Source organism: Heterodontus francisci, chromosome 10 (assembly GCF_036365525.1).
Source record: "Heterodontus francisci isolate sHetFra1 chromosome 10, sHetFra1.hap1, whole genome shotgun sequence".
Lineage (NCBI taxonomy): Eukaryota > Metazoa > Chordata > Chondrichthyes > Heterodontiformes > Heterodontidae > Heterodontus > Heterodontus francisci.
Genome location: NC_090380.1, coordinates 87,386,829 through 87,402,934, shown reverse-complemented (window position 1 = coordinate 87,402,934; position 16,106 = coordinate 87,386,829). Strand labels below are relative to the sequence as shown.

The following is a 16,106-nucleotide window of genomic DNA, read 5'->3' as shown; positions in this document are numbered from 1 at the left end:
GAGAGGGCTGTGGAAGCTCAGTCATTGAATATGTTTAGAGCAGAGATTGACAGATTTCTAAATACAAATGACATAAGGGGATATGAGGATAGTGTGACAAAAAGGCATTGAAATGGATGATCAGCCATGATCATACTGAATGGTGGAAAGGCTCGATGGGCTGAATGGCCTACTCCTGCTCCTATGTTCCACCATCTTCCAACAAAACCCATGGCCATGAGTGGAAGCCAGCACCTTCCTTCCAACCCCCTTACATTTCTTACTATAGACCATCAAAAGTAACCAAGAGAGAGCCGGAAGCATCTCCCATTGTAACTACTACTCTTTTAGTTTAGAGACAGGTCAGTGTTTCCCTAAAGATCCCACTGGGTCTTCCCAGTATGGCACAATGGGAAATGCTCAATAGAACTCATTACAGATAGATACAGAGCCTGGCATAAGAAATCTATCACCAGATTAGACCAGCTACTCTATAACAGCACCAACTTTGACAAATATAACTTTACCAACATGACCAATAGCCAGATGAAACACGACCTCCAGAATCCTGCAATATTTTGCAGACCTCAGCATGAACCAACCCCTTTAGATTTGTGCCTCCACTCCCCAACAGCCTTTTGCAGACACATCAACCCATATAACATTCTTATCTCCATAACCAAGGACAAACAGAAAGAATAGATGATGCCTCAGAAAATGACCTCAGATGCCTAAGTTGAGAGCATAGGAATAGTAAGGAGTATGGAGTCTCATCCAAAACACTGCAGAAAAATGCATTACAGCCAACTCAAAATCATACATACCTATTTAAAGAGTGAAAATGAGGAGTGGAAAGGAGTGAAAAATCTCAGAGCGGCTTCTTCTTTTATTAAATTAAAACATTCTCAAAAGGTAACAAGTACTGCTCTATTCAGAATAAGGCAAAAGCAAAATATGGCAGATGTTCGAAATCAAATAAAAACAGAAAAAATTAGTAACATTCAGCAAGTCTGGCAGCATCTTTCATCAAAATAGTCATCAGGTCACAGACCTGAGACATAAACACTGTTTCTCTCTCCACAGATGCTGCCTGACGTGCTGAGTATTTTCAGCATTTTCTGCTTTTAATTCAAATTGACCACATTTCCATTGAAAATTACTTTATAACTCAATTATCTAGCCAAAGACAAGAGGCATGGCAACATGCATGCCAAATTCCTAAATGCTACTCAAGGCAAGTGGGAAAAATAGGATTGATCTTATAAACAGTACTGGTAACTGACCTGCCTTGGAACCTCCCAACTGTGGCTGCTGAACTGAATTCTGTCTGAGCAACATATATTCAGTATTTCAGAGCAGTTATAAATTATCCAGAATATGGGGATTGTGAATGAACACAAATGAAGAATCTCAGCAATACCATGGTTCCTAAGAAGATTCTATGGGTTATCATGACACAGATATTTATTCCATGGGCCTCCACAGCAATCATCAGAAAAGCATATGCTGGCTTGAGCCCTTGTGAGGAAAGTGCACAATAGGTGTTGGCTTTTACAAGATCGCGAAGTTATAAGGCTCTGAGAAAACCCACTTCATTGATTTTCAAATAATGCTTCTGTGACAAAACTTCTTAGTGACGACTTAGATTAAGCAGTCAGTATTTTGTACATTAAAACATAATGCAAACTGTCCCAGTGCAGGTCCACTAATCAGAAGCTGTCCATTGTAAAGCCATGAGGAACTTTTCACTTGGGGCAACAGCCATTGGAATGGTATGAATACAAATGCTCAGATATCCTGGGTTCATTGGAACAGGAAAAATACAGAGAGGCAAGAAGTCCCAAGCATTCAGTTGAGTGAATGACCATTGATCAGGTCTGGTACGTGAATATGCTAAGGCCCGAAGTTTGGTAGCAATGTATTTATTGTGCACTGTTCTGATCATATTGTTTATGTAGAGATCTGGTACCTGATGTCCAATCAGTGATGGTTCATTTAGTTGTCTACCAAACATCAATTGATTATCCTACTTATATAGGATGGAAGGGGAGTCACTTGGGATCAAGGTGGTAAAAGAGGTTAGGAACCCATCTGAACCAGGTAGACCTTGATATTAAACAGCTTGCCTGGCTCACTAACTGAACTTGAATGTGTAGATCTGTGGCTGAGGGCTGGAATTCTTCCTATTTGGCAACATTTAAACCAAGTAGATGATCCTAGTTAGACAAACAATTGGAAGCTTACTCATACTCAGCAACTTAATTTGAAAACTCTTCACCAACACGATAGGTATCCAATGTTTAAGCAACACCCAGTTAACCAAAAATAAGTTACCTGAAAGAAGCTCTCCACATATTGCAGTAAGTAAATGCCACAGTCACTGCTGTTATCTTGCTTAGGGACTCTGGGGACTGAGCCCTTCATGTTATCAGCTGTGAAATTACGTTGTCCTCTTCTTTTCACTTCCCACTCTATCTGCAGATACCTATTCAAGAAAAGGGGAAAGGTATCAATGCAGTTTTCATTTAACATTATTGTAAACAGAACTGAGCAGTGGTTAAGAATAACATTTGACTGACCCAACAGAGGAAACCACCGCCATCACCAATTTGTACTTGCACAGCACTTAAACATTGCAAAACATCACAATGCACATGACAAAAAGGACTGGGTTAGGGTGGGTGGAGCAGATACCAAGCAGCACTTACAGGAGACGACTGAAAGAATGGTTGAAGAAATAGGGGTCAAGGAATCATTTGGGAGGATGTAGGGGAATAAAGTTTCAAAAGTGAAAAGCTAAAGGAAACGTAGCTGTTGGTGGAAAGGAAAAAAAAAGGGAAGAACAAACATAGGCCAGAATCAAAATAGCATAGCGTGCAAGCAAGGCTATAGGGTTAAGGGAGAATACAGAGATAGAGTAGGCAAGACCATGGCAGTATGTGCAGACAAGAATCTGAAATCAATGCATTAGCAACTGGTAGCCAATAGGTCAGCAAGCAATGATGCTAAGTAAGTGGCCCTTAGGTGGTGAAGGGGGTACAGATGCTAGGCACGTCTGCACCTCCTAAAACCATGCCTAGGCTACGCAGCAAACAAAGAAAGATAACCTTTCAGCTTGGAAGCTGGAATTTGAGGAGTGTGTGTCCTGGAATGAACAATGACCTACATTCCACAGCTAGTGGACGCAAGACAACCCTGATTAACCATGAACTACACAGGCTTGGTGTCGACACTGCTGCTCTATAAGAAACCAGATTAGCCAACATCGGCTCTATTCGAGAGGCTAATTACAGCTTCTACTGGCATGGAAAGAGCAAAGATCGCCATGGGTATGGTGCAGCCTTTGCAGTGAGCAGACACAGTCAATTAAGCCACCAGTAGCAACCTCAGAACGCCTCATCTTCCTGCGGTTATCAGATGGAGAGACAGTCAACATCATACGTGCCTATGCAACAACTGTGAACGCCAGCATCTCAGATAAAGAGCATTTCTATGACTCCCTAGGTGACGTCTGAGGAACATCCCAAATGGCGAGAGGCTATTCATCCTCGTGACTTCAAAGCATTATGAGGGGAATTGAATACAAAAATAGGGAAGTTACGCTTCAGTTATACAGGGCATTGGTGAGACCACATCTGCAGTACTATGTACAGTACTGGTCTCCCTATTTAAGGAAGGATGTAAATGCATTGGAAGTAATTCAGAGAAGGTCTACTAGAATACTTGGAATTGGGTTGTCTTATGAAGAAAGGTTGGCAGGCCAGGCATGTATCCGTTGGAGTTTAGAAGTGTAAGAGGCAACTTGATGGAAACATACAAGATTCTGAGGGGTCCTGACAGGGTGGATGTGGAAAGGATGTTTCCACTTGTGGGAAAATCTAGAACTAGGGATCATTGTTTAAAAATAAGGACTTGCCCATTTAAGACAGAGATGAAGAAAAACTTTATCTCTGAGGGTCGAGTGTCCTTGGAACTCTCTTCCTCATAAAGCAGTGAAAGTGGAGTCTTTGAATATTTTTAAGGCAGAGGTAGATAGATTCCTGATAAGCAAGGGGGTGAAAGGTTATCGGGGGAAGGCAGAAATGTGGAGTCAAGGTTATAATCAGATCAGCCATGACCTTGTTGAATGGCAAAGTAGGCTCGAGGGCCCGAGTGGTCCACTCCTGTTCCTAATTTGTATCTTCATATGTATTGTCACAGAACTGTATTTACTTTCTCCTTGCATTAAAACAGTGCGCCTTTAAGACAGGGAAGAAATTCTGGATTTCTGAGGCAGTGTGCCACAGCTGCATTTTGTTAGCTAGATGACAGTAGGAGAGAGGTCACATGGTATAATGTTTCAATTCGACTGTGTAAAACTAGCAAAAACGGGCTGAAACCAGTTTTTGAGAGACTGTCCAGCGAGGCGTGCTACTGAAGAAAAGAGCTGTCTATTCTCTTGCAGCAGAAATTCTACAAGGAGCCACAGGCCAAGTTAATCGCCGAAGGAGGAAAAAAAAAGCTTTTTCTTTTTTTAAAGTGACTATTTGTATTGCTGACGGTAGCAAAACTCATTTTCTTTACTCCCAAGCCAGTAAGTATTTGCTTCAAGATTGAATCTCTCTTGACTGATTGTATTCTCTGGAAGTCGCCAGTGGTCTTGATGCCTGCTGCAGCCAAAGTGTTTTAAATGCCTAGCTACTGAAGAGACTATTTCATCAAATCCACGTGGAGACGTCGAGTAGCATTTGATTATTTTCACATTAGAATACCTCATCCATTAAGAACCCACAAAGACTTACTTATTTATTTATTCTGAAGAAACAGCTAATTTTTAAAACATAATTTTTAAAAGAAACCAGTTATCTGTTATTTTTAAGTGTGTGTATGAGAATGGGGGAGTTAGATTAAAATAAGAAGTTATCAGGTCTTTAGACATAGGTTTCTTAAGATTTAGTTTTAATAAATAGTTAATTTGTTGTTGTCTGTAGATACCTGGTTTTATGCTGGGGGTTACTAGATTGTTTAATTTGACAGTTTTCAAGTTAGGTGGGAAAATTTTAATAATATGCTGCGACCTGTCGTAACAGTATATATGCACGTGCTGGGGCAGATAGTGATTCATGGCCAAAGTGCCTCGGTCGTCATGGGGTGGGCAAGATCAACGATAATGGACAATGTCTTCTTGAGCTTAGTGCCCTGAATGAACTCTGCATTACCAACACCTTCTTCCAGGGCAGATATTGCCACAAGATATCATGGCGTCACCCAAGGTCTAATCATTGGCCCCAACTAGACCAAGTCATCATGAGGAGGCACAATCTGCCCAGTGTTCTTCACACCCACACCTACCACAGCGCAGAATGCGATACCGACCACTCTTAGCAGCAGCTGCAGAGTGAAGGTGCACTCCCGAAAGTCCCACAGCTCCAAACACGACAGCCAGCCACGCATCAACATCCCTTGCATAAGCAATGATGCCAAATACCAGCACTTCGCACTGTCGCTAGAACGCTTGCTACCCATCAACGGGAAACAACAATGCTGGAATTGAAGCTTGGAAGTCACTAAGCTCAATCATCCATGAAACAGCAGCAGCATTTGGTAAAGGCAGAACCTACAACAAGAGCTAGTTTGATCCCTACTCAGCTGAGATATCTGTCATTGATGCAAAAAACAAAGCTTACATGATGCACAACATAAACCCAACAGCTAAGACACTGCACAACCTGAAAGTAGCCAAGACAGCCAGGTAAAGGAGGGGAGATACTGCGCAAACAAACACTGGATCAGCTTATGTCAAGAAATCCAAACTGCAAGTGACAAAGGAAATCTACAAGCTATGTATGAAAGGATCAAGAGGGCGCTTGGCCCTGCCATCACCAAAGTTGCTCCCTTGAAGTCAGCTGATAAAGTACTCACCAACAGGAGTAAACAGATGTCCCGCTGGGCTGAACACTATGAACTGTACTTCTGAGAGTCGGACATCTCCTAGTCTGCGCTTGATGCTCTCCCACAACTTCCTATCCTGGATCAGATAGACGAAGAACCCTCATTGGAGCTCAAGAAGCCATAGACTGCCTCTCAAACAGAAGGGCACCTGGCAAGGATGGAATCGCAGCTGAACTGCTCAAGCACAGAAAGTCCCATCTATTGCCACACCTTTAGGGCGGCACAGTGGCGCAGTGGTTAGCACCGCAGCCTCACAGCTCCAGCGACCCGGGTTCAATTCCGGGTACTGCCTGTGTGGAGTTTGCAAGTTCTCCCTGTGTCTGCGTGGGTTTCCTCCGGGTGCTCCGGTTTCCTCCCACACGCCAAAAGACTTGCAGGTTGATAGGTAAATTGGCCATTAGAAATTGCCCCTAGTATAGGTAGGTGGTAGGGAAATATAGGGATAGGTGGGGATGTGGTAGGAATATGGGATTAGTGTAGGATTAGTATAAATGGGTGGTTGATGGTCGGCACAGACACGGTGGGCCGAAGGGCCTGTTTCAGTGCTGTATCTCTAAACTAAACTAAACTTTATGACCTTCTACTTCTCTGCTAAAAGTAGACTCTGTTCCACAGGAGATGCGTAATGCCAAAATCATCACTATACAAAAACAAAGGCAACAGAGGAAACTGCAACAACTACAGGGGTATCTCACTCCTTAGCGTCACAGGGAAGGCCTTTGCTAGGGTCGTATGTAAAAGACTCCATTTACTTGCAGACCGAGTGTACCTGGAAGCGCAGTGTGGTTTCCATGGCGGCAGATCTCCTGTGGATATGATCTTCTCCATACGGCAGCTACAAGAGAAGTGCAGGGAACAGAGTGTACCCCTTTACACCTTACTTTTGTAGATCTCACTAAGGCATTGAACACCATCAGCAGAGCTGGGATCTACAAGATTTTGGGAAAAATTAGCTGTCCACCGAAGCTCTCAGTCTCATCCGCTCCTTCCATGACAATGTGCACTGCACTGTATAGTTTGATGGCTCCACTTCTGACCATTTCAGAGTGGAGAATGGAGCGAAACAGAATTGTGTCCTAGACCCCACTTTGTTTGGCATCTTCTTCTCCATGCTCATGACCTTCACCTTTCCTGCAGATATGGAAGGAGTCTACTTGTACACTAGGTCAGATGGCAAGCTCTACAATCTATCAAGGCTGAAAGCAAAGATAAAAACACATCACGTCCTGATCCAAAAACTTCTCTACGCTGATGATGCTGTGCGAGTTGCCAACATAGAAACTCAGCTACAAAGACTCATGGACTGTCTCTCCTATGCCTGTAACTTGTTCTCCTTCACTATAGGCGTCAAGAAAACCTTTGTCATGGGACAAGGTGTTGCCTCTCCGCCCCTGATCACACAAAATAACACCCCACTGGAAGTGGTTAGCAAATTCTGTTACCTTGGGTCCACGGTGACAGACATCTGTCTCTTGACAGAGCTCGATACATGCATAGGGAAAGCAGCTACCACCTTTGGCCGACTTACGAAATATGCATGAGGTAACACCAAGCTGACCTTTAGGACCAAGCTGATAGTTAATAAGCCTGGTGTTCTCAGCATCTTGCTGTATGGCTGTGAAACGGGTGACTTACAGCTATCAGGAAAAGAAGCTCAATAATTTCAATCTTCACTGTCTGCAGTGCATTATGGGTATATCCTAGCAGCACAAAATCACAAATACAGCAATCCTCTCAAAGGCAGAGCTCCCAAGCGTGTTGGCACTAATCAAATAGAGGCGGCTTCAGTGGATCAGACATGTCCGCAGGATGGAAGACGGTCGCATACCTAAGGACCTTCTGTATGATGAGGTAGCCGGGGCCACACAACCAGTGGGGTGCCCAAAGCTCCACTTCAAAGATGCTTGCAAGTGTGACATGAAGGCCCTAAATGGAAATAAAAAATAAAAAAAAAACACTCTCTAAGATGCCCTTTGGTCTGCCCGAAACTTGCTGGTCTTCCAGCGCAAAGAGTTGCCCACCACCGAATGTTGCAGACTGGCACATTCCAAGGTCCAGGACTACGTGCTGAGGGACGCACTAAAGCTTGGGGCAGCCGCAACAAAGGCTCAATGGGGAAAGACCATTGTGTAAGGTCCCCCACCAAGCTGAACTGAGGGGCTGGATCCATGGGAAACCCCTCGAACTGTATCGGGAAAATTTTGTGTGCTGTAAATGTAAAAATGTATGTGGCATGACAATGAAATGGAAGGGTTGTGAGGCAACTCATGATTGTATAGAAGGACACTGATCACCTTTGCTCTGTTTGTATTTTTTGACTTGATGCTGTTTTAAACTGTTTGGGAATGTAATTTTTACAGATTTTTATGAATAAAGTATATTTTGGAAATAAATGTCTACTATCGCACTTGGGAGTCACTAGCTCGCATCCTGTGGACTGGTGTGCACTACCATGACGACCAGTTGCTACAGCAGCTTGGCAACAGGCACCAATGTAAAAAACTCACAGTGCCACTTGGTAGCTTCACATGTAACATTTGTGGCAGAACCTGCCTCTCAAGAAGTGGCCTTCACAGCCATCAGCAAAGGTGCAGAGAGAAGACACCCCACCTAAATGTCCATCATCTTTCGTAGATGGAAGGATACCAACACATATCCTTTCCTTCCTTTTGGGCCTCCTTATCTCGAGAGACAATGGATACGCGCCTGGAGGTGGTCAGTGGTTTGTGAAGCAGCGCCTGGAGTGGCTATAAAGGCCAATTCTGGAGTGACAGGCTCTTCCACAGGTGCTGCAGAGAAATTTGTTTGTTGGGGCTGTTGCACAGTTGGCTCTCCCCTTGCGCCTCTGTCTTTTTTCCTGCCAAGAGGTGCAGTTTTGTGCTGAGGTTTTACATCTGTCAGAAACCATATTATAGCCATCCTCTTTCGCTCCCTTCACTCTGAATAGGTTTCACTCTTTCTAGGATGAGTCATGTAATAGCTTGGTGAATTCTTCACATCAGCCATGATGGCAAGCATCAGGCTAGTTCCCTATCAAAACATCACAACCAAGCCTGATTCTGTTGTCATCAGTCACATATATACTTACAGCAGAGGTAGCTCAAGAGTGGTCAGTAATGGGACCCTGGCCTGAATTTCTCCCCTTAAAGCAGAAGCTGGTACCAGCTACAGCATCTCTAACCACCTTTGTCCCAGCTGAAACAGTATTGGCATTTATATTGATAAAAAAGTACACATCGTGGCCCAGGTTTAAGAGACACTGAAATCATCTTTTGCAAGAATACAACCTTTTTAAAGGATATTTGATAAAATGATTGGGACAAAAAGTAATAAAACAAAATTTTAAAATCTTCAGATTTTTTGAGGATTCCTATGAATTCCATCGTTTAATTCAAATAAATTTAAATACATTATCTTACTCCTAATAGATAGAATATACTTTACTGATTGATACTTACTCTCGCAAAATCTTCACTGTGTGCAACTGTGAAGCTGCTCTTAGTGAATCCATAATAAGAATGCATGGCCTGAGAGAAAAATGAAATTAATTTCAGTTACCATTTCATACTTCAGTTTTATTACCAAGTTTCTAGTGGCTGTGATCACCATTGTGATAGAAATAAGCCGCACACCACAATCAACAAAAAGAAAAAAAAAGTCACTGACTGACAATCCTGACATATCTATAATAAAAACTGAGTGCTAGGAATACTCAGCAGGTCAAGCAGCATCTGTGGAGAGAGAAGCAGAGTTAATGATTCAGGTCTGTGACCTTTCATCAGAACATCCTGACATATCTGACAGGATTCATGCTTCAGCCATGTAACTACACCCTATTCCTGGTAAAAATAGAAATGGTTATGGAAAGGTTTAAATTCAACTTCCAAAACCATACCAATCCAAGTTACATTTGAGTTTTCTTTACAGCAAGACTGATAATTCCTTTATAAACTCACAAATAGTCTATCCCATCAAGGAAAGAAAAAAAATAGCTTAGTACATGACATGGACACAGACAGCACATTTGCCAAGAGAAAGCAGAAATAAACCAATCAAACCAACTGGCAAAACGTAACCCTGCTTCCTAGAAACGTTCATGCAAAGGCTCATTTACACTGCCACTTTATCATGGTGAACACTGCACCAAATGCCAAAATTAGAGAGCACAGATTTTTCCCTTACCAATCTCTAAACAGTTACTTGTTTGTATTTTTGGCAATAGATTTAGCCATGCAATGCATCCTGCCAGAGAACAGTATTTGCTCATTTAAAAATTGTTCATGGGTTGCCCATTCCTAGTTGTCCTAAGTAGTAGTTTTCTTTGAAGCTCTCCACTCCTTGTGGTGATGGTGCTCCCACACTAATTAGTTGAGAACACTAGTATGTTGAACCAATATAATGAAAAAAGAGTACCTTTAATATACAAAACAAGGTCAGGATGAACCCATGAATTGGAAGGAAAAATACATGTGATGGCGTTCTCATGACATCGCTAAGTAGGGGAGATCAGGGGGTGAGGAGGTGCTGTTGAAATAACTTTAGCAAAATGCTAAGTAAACTAAGCAATCTGCCTGTCACAGTGCTGAAATGGCTCTCAAAGTCACAAATGATACATGACTGTGAGCATGGTAAAGTATCAGTCTTCATCCTTCTCAACCTGCCTGCATTCTCGGGCACAGTTGACCACATCATCCCCCTCCAATACCTCTCCTCCGTCATCCATTTGGTGAGACTGCACTTGCCTAGTTCCATTCCTATTTATAGAGTCATATCCAGAGAATCACCGGCAATGGCTCTCCTTCCCACTCACTCATGCACCGTTCTCTCTGGAGTCCTCCTTATTGAGCAGCGCCCTGCTGCCGCTTGGCGAAATCATCCGAAAACATGATGTCAGGCCCCAAATGCACACTGACACCCAGTTCTACCTCACCACCACCTCTTGACCTCTCCACTAACTCTAAATTGTCAGACTGCTTGTCCGACATCCAGTACTGGATGAGCAGAATCTCCTCCAGCTAAATAGTGGCAAGACAGAAGCCACTGTCCTCAGTAAAATAAAAGCAAAATACTGTAGATGCTGAAAATCTGAACTAAGAACAAAGTGCTGGAAATATTCAGCAGGTCTACCAGCATCTGTGGAGAGAGAAACAGAGTTAACGTATTACAACCGAGGCAGGAGGAGTGCACTGTTAATTCAGTCCCACTTCTCCACAGGTCACAGCATTTCAATAAATTTTCCCTACTTACCAAAACAGCCAATTAGATACTCTATGTGTCCCTGAATAAAGCACACCAACCAGGTTTCTTCAAACAACAACAAAATTAACTCTTTATTATAAACCGAGTCTTAACCAATAATGAAGCCAATCTATATCCAAATTGAATTATTAAAGGCTCCTCATTTTCCCTAGCCCTCATGCACACGTACATACATCCAAAAGCCAGTTAACCGGGGAAAAAAGGATTTTGATTTACAGCTGTTTCATAGCAATGAAAGGAATCGAAGAAACGTAGACTGTTGTGATCTGGAAGGAAGTTCTTCCGTTTGGCAAGGTGCCCCAAAGTCGAACAGTTGGATGCCACTCAAAGTCTTTCCAGGCGAGGTTGATGAACAGTCTGTGATGGGTAGGCGTTCAAAGAACTTCAGTAGTAGACGGCTTCACATAAGGTCTTCCATCAGGTGTGCAGCAACAAGGATCTTTTTAAGTCTTACAGCAGCAGTACAGCCATAAAAGGTTTCTTCCAATATTCAGGATTTCTTAAACTCAGGAGGCAGCAGCAACCACACTTAATGCAGGGATTCTTTAGAGACAGGAGGTAATAGGAATCTGCCATATTTGAAAGACAGGGTTTCTTCTCAAGAGATGCAAGATTCCTTTACAGAGAGTTAATACTTTTTCTGGGTCTTCTTCTGATCTCCAGGCAGGTCAAAATCAAATTTCAAATGCCTGCTTTTTGTCCAAACTGACTTTTTAAAGTTCCAAACTGAAACCAAAACTTTTTGGAAACAGGTCACATGCCCAATCATAAATTCTCTCGTCATAACAAAGGGTAGCTCTGAGGTCAACCCCCTGCTGGTTTCCTCGACATTCCCTGCATTCCAGTCCTTGTTAACCAGTTCAGCTTTTGTTGAACTTCCTTTCAAAATATCCATAAAGTTCAACTATTTGAGGTGTCTCAATGTTCACTGAATTCCTTTTTCAGTTTTTAAAAACACAGAATCCTAAGTTTTAATATACAAAAAAAACCTTCATAACGAACTTTTCAGATCTGTGACCTTTGATCAGAACTGAAACATCAACTCTGTTTCTCTCTCCACAAATGCTGCCAGACCCATTGCCTTCAGTCCTTGCCACAAACTTCACTCCATAGCCACTGACTCCATCGCTCTCCCCGGTAACTGTCTAAGGCTGCACCAGATTGTTCTCAAACTTGCTTTCATATTTGACCCCAAGGTGAGCTTCTGACCACTTATTCACATCATGACTAAGACTGCCTAAGTCCACCTCTAACACTGCCCGATTCAGACCCTGCCTCAAGTTACCGACTGCTGAAACTTTCATCCATGCTTTTGTTATCTCTAGACTTGACTATTCCAATACCCTTCCACCCTCCGTAAACTTGAGATCATCTAAAACTCTGACTCTTACTCGCATCAAGTCCCATTCACCCATCACCTCTCTGACCTACATTGGCTCTTGGTTCAGCAATGTGTCAATTTTAAAATTATCACCCTTGTTTTCAAATCCCTTCACCGCCTCGCATCTTCCGATCTCTGTAACCTTCAACCAGCCCTACAACCCTTTGTGATCCCTGCGCTCCTCCAATTCTGGCCTCTTGCGCATCCCAGATTTTAATCATTCCATCATTGACAGCCCTGCCTTCAGATGAATCAGTCCTAAGTTTTGGAATTCCCTCCCTAAACCTCTCCTTCCTCCTTTAAAGCATTCTTTAAAAATTTCCTCTGGCCAAAGTTTTGGCCATCTAGCCTAACATAGCCTTATATGGCTCAACATTAACATGGGGTATAGTAATCAATTAATCGTAATCGTTGGCACCAGCTGGGCCTCATCGTCACAAGGCGAGCCGCCTTAAACAGTGTTCAAATCACACGCAGCTTCCACAGTGCGGACTGCGACACCGACCACTCCCTGGTGTGCAGCAAGGTTAGACTCAAACCAAAGAAGTTGCATCATTCCAAGCAGAAGGGCCACCCGCGCATCAACACGAGCAGAATTTCTCACCCACAGCTGTTACAAAAATTTCTAAATTCACTTGTAACAGCCCTTCAAAACACTCCCACAGGGGATGCTGAGACCAAGTGGGCCCACATCAGAGACGCCATCTATGACTCAGCTTTGACCACCTACGGCAAAAGTGCGAAGAGGAATGCAGACTGGTTTCAATCTCATTTTGAAGAGCTGGAACCTGTCATAGCCGCTAAGCGCATTGCACTGTTGGACTACAAGAAAGCCCCCAGTTAGTTAACATCCGTAGCACTTAAAGCAGCTAGAAGCACTGCACAAAGAACAGCCAGGCGCTGCGCAAATGACTACTGGCAACACCTATGCAGTCATATTCAGCTGGCCTCGGACACCGGAAACATCAGAGGAATGTATGATGGCATTAAGAGAGCTTTTGGGCCACCCATCAAGAAGATCGCCCCCCTCAAATCTAAATCGGGGGACATAATCACTGACCAACGCAAGCAAATGGACCGCTGGGTTGAGCACTACCTAGAACTGTACTCCAGGGAGAATGTTGTCACTGAGACTGCCCTCAATGCTGCCCAGCCTCTACCAGTCATGGATGAGCTGGACGTACAGCCAACAAAATGGGAACTCAGTGATGCCACTGATTCTCTAGCCAGCGGAAAAAACAAAAGGTGACCGCGGTGACTGCAACAACTACCGTGGAATCTCCCTGCTCAGCATAGTGGGGAAAGTCTTTGCTCGAGTCGCTTTAAACAGGCTCCAGAAGCTGGCCGAGCGCGTCTACCCTGAGGCACAGTGTGGCTTTCGTGCAGAGAGATGCTATTCTCCCTTCGTCAGATCAAGGAGAAATGCCGCGAACAACAGATGCCCCTCTGCATTGCTTTCGTTGATCTCACCAAAGCCTTTGACCTCGTCAGCAGGCGTGGTCTCTTCAGAGTACTAGAAAAGATCGGATGTCCACCAAAGCTACTAAATATCATCACCTCATTCCATGACAATATGAAAGGCACAATTCAGCATAGCGGCACCTCACCAGATCCCTTTCCTATCCTGAGGGCTGTGTTCTCGTACCTACACTGTTTGGGATTTTCTTCTCCCTGCTGCTCTCACATGCGTTCAAGTCTTCAGAAGAAGGAATTTTCCTCCACACAAGATCAGGTGGCAGGTTGTTCAACCTTGCCCGTCTAAGAGCGAAGACCAAAGTACGGAAAGTCCTCATCAGGGAACTCCTCTTTGCTGACGATGCTGCTTTAACATCTCACACAGAAGAGTGTCTGCAGAGTCACATTGACAGGTTTGCAGCTGCCTGCAACGAATTTGGCCTAACCATCAGCCTCAAGAAAACGAATATCATGGGACAGGACGTCAGAAATGCTCCATCCATCAACATCGGCGACCATGCTCTGGAAGTGGTTCAAGAGTTCACCTACCTAGGCTCAACTATCACCAGTAACCTGTCTCTAGATGCAGAAATCAACAAACGCATGGGAAAGGCTTCCACTGCTATGTCCAGACTGGCCAAGAGAGTGTGGGAAAATGGCGCACTGACACGGAACACAAAAGTCCGAGTGTATCAAGCCTGTGTCCTCAGTATCTTGCTCTATGGCAGCAAGGCCTGGACAGCGTATGTCAACCAAGAGCGACATCTCAATTCATTCCATCTTCGCTGCCTCCGGAGAATACTTGGCATCAGGTGGCAGGACCATATCTCCAACACAGAAGTCCTCGAGGTGGCCAACATCCCCAGCTTATACACGCTACTGAGTCAGCGGCGCTTGAGATGGCTTGGCCATGTGAGCCGCATGGAAATGGCAGGATCCCCAAAGACACATTGTACAGCGAGCTCGTCACTGGTATCAGACCCACCGGCCGTCCATGTCTCCGCTTTAAAGACGTCTGCAAACTCAACATGAAGTCCTGTGACATTGATCATAAGTCGTGGGAGTCAGTTGCCAGCGATCGCCAGAACTGGCGGGCAGTCATAAAGGCGGGGCTAAAGTGTGGCGAATCAAAGAGACTTAGCAGTTGGCAGGAAAAAAGACAGAAGCGCAAGGGGAGAGCTAACTGTGTAACAGCCCCGACAAACACATTTTTCTGCAGCACCTGTGAAAGAGTCTGTCACTCTAGAATTGGCCTTTATAGCCACTCCAGGTGCTGCTCCACAAACCACTGACCACCTCCAGGCGCTTACCCATTGTCTCTTGAGACAAGGAGGCCAAAGCAGAAGAAGAAGTAATCAATTAGGAAGGAAAATGGTATATTAGTTTTTGTAATAAAGAGTTTGGAGTACAAGAGTAAAGAAATCTCTCTACAATTATACAGAGCATTGGTGAGGCCACATCTGGAGTAGTGTGTGCAATTTTGGTCTCCTTAAACAAGGAAAGACATATTTTCCCTAGAGGGAGTGCAACAAAGGTTTACTAGACGAACTCCTGGGATTAGGGTATTGCCCTATGGGGAGAGATTGAGTAGACCAGGCCTATATTCTCTGGAGTTTAGAAGAATAAGAGTTAATCTAATAGAAACATAAAATCTTTAAGGAACTGGACAGGGTCGATGCTGAGAAAATGTTTCCCCTTGCCGGGGAATCTAGAACTAAGGGTCACAGTCTCAGAATAAGTGGTGAGCCATTTAGTACTGAGATAAGTAGTTTCTGCACTCAAAGCATTGTGAATCTTTGGAATTCTCTACACCAGCGAGGTGTGGATGCTCAGTGATTGAGCATACCCAAGACAGAGGTCGATAGATTTTTGGGTACTAGGGAATTAAGGGATATGGGGATAGTGCAGGAAGGTGGAATTAAGGTAAAAAATCAGCCGAGCTCTTGTTGAATGGCAGAGCAGGTTCGAAGGGCCAAATGGCCTACTCCAGCACCTATTTCTTGTGGTCTTGTGATGTCAAATGTTGTTTGATAATGCTTCTGTGAAGCACCTTGGGACATTTTGCAACATTAAAAGGTGCTAAATAAATGCAAGTTGTTGT

General features: G+C 43.8%; 1 protein-coding gene across 10 annotated transcripts in view; it reads right to left on the bottom strand.

Annotated features, from left to right (window-relative positions):
• LOC137374606 (sentrin-specific protease 7-like) overlaps positions 1-16,106 on the bottom strand; it is a 147,132-nt gene that overhangs the window by 11,470 nt on the left and 119,556 nt on the right. For 9 of the 10 annotated variants that reach the window (XM_068040950.1, XM_068040951.1, XM_068040949.1 and 6 more), the window contains 2 exons: positions 9,369-9,437; positions 2,314-2,464 (listed from right to left, as the gene is read on the bottom strand). In XM_068040950.1, the coding sequence (XP_067897051.1) occupies positions 2,314-2,464; positions 9,369-9,437 (220 nt within the window). Of the gene's footprint in view, positions 1-2,313; positions 2,465-6,679; positions 7,107-9,368; positions 9,438-16,106 lie in introns of those variants that run through there. The other variant, XR_010975857.1, reaches the window with a different exon arrangement.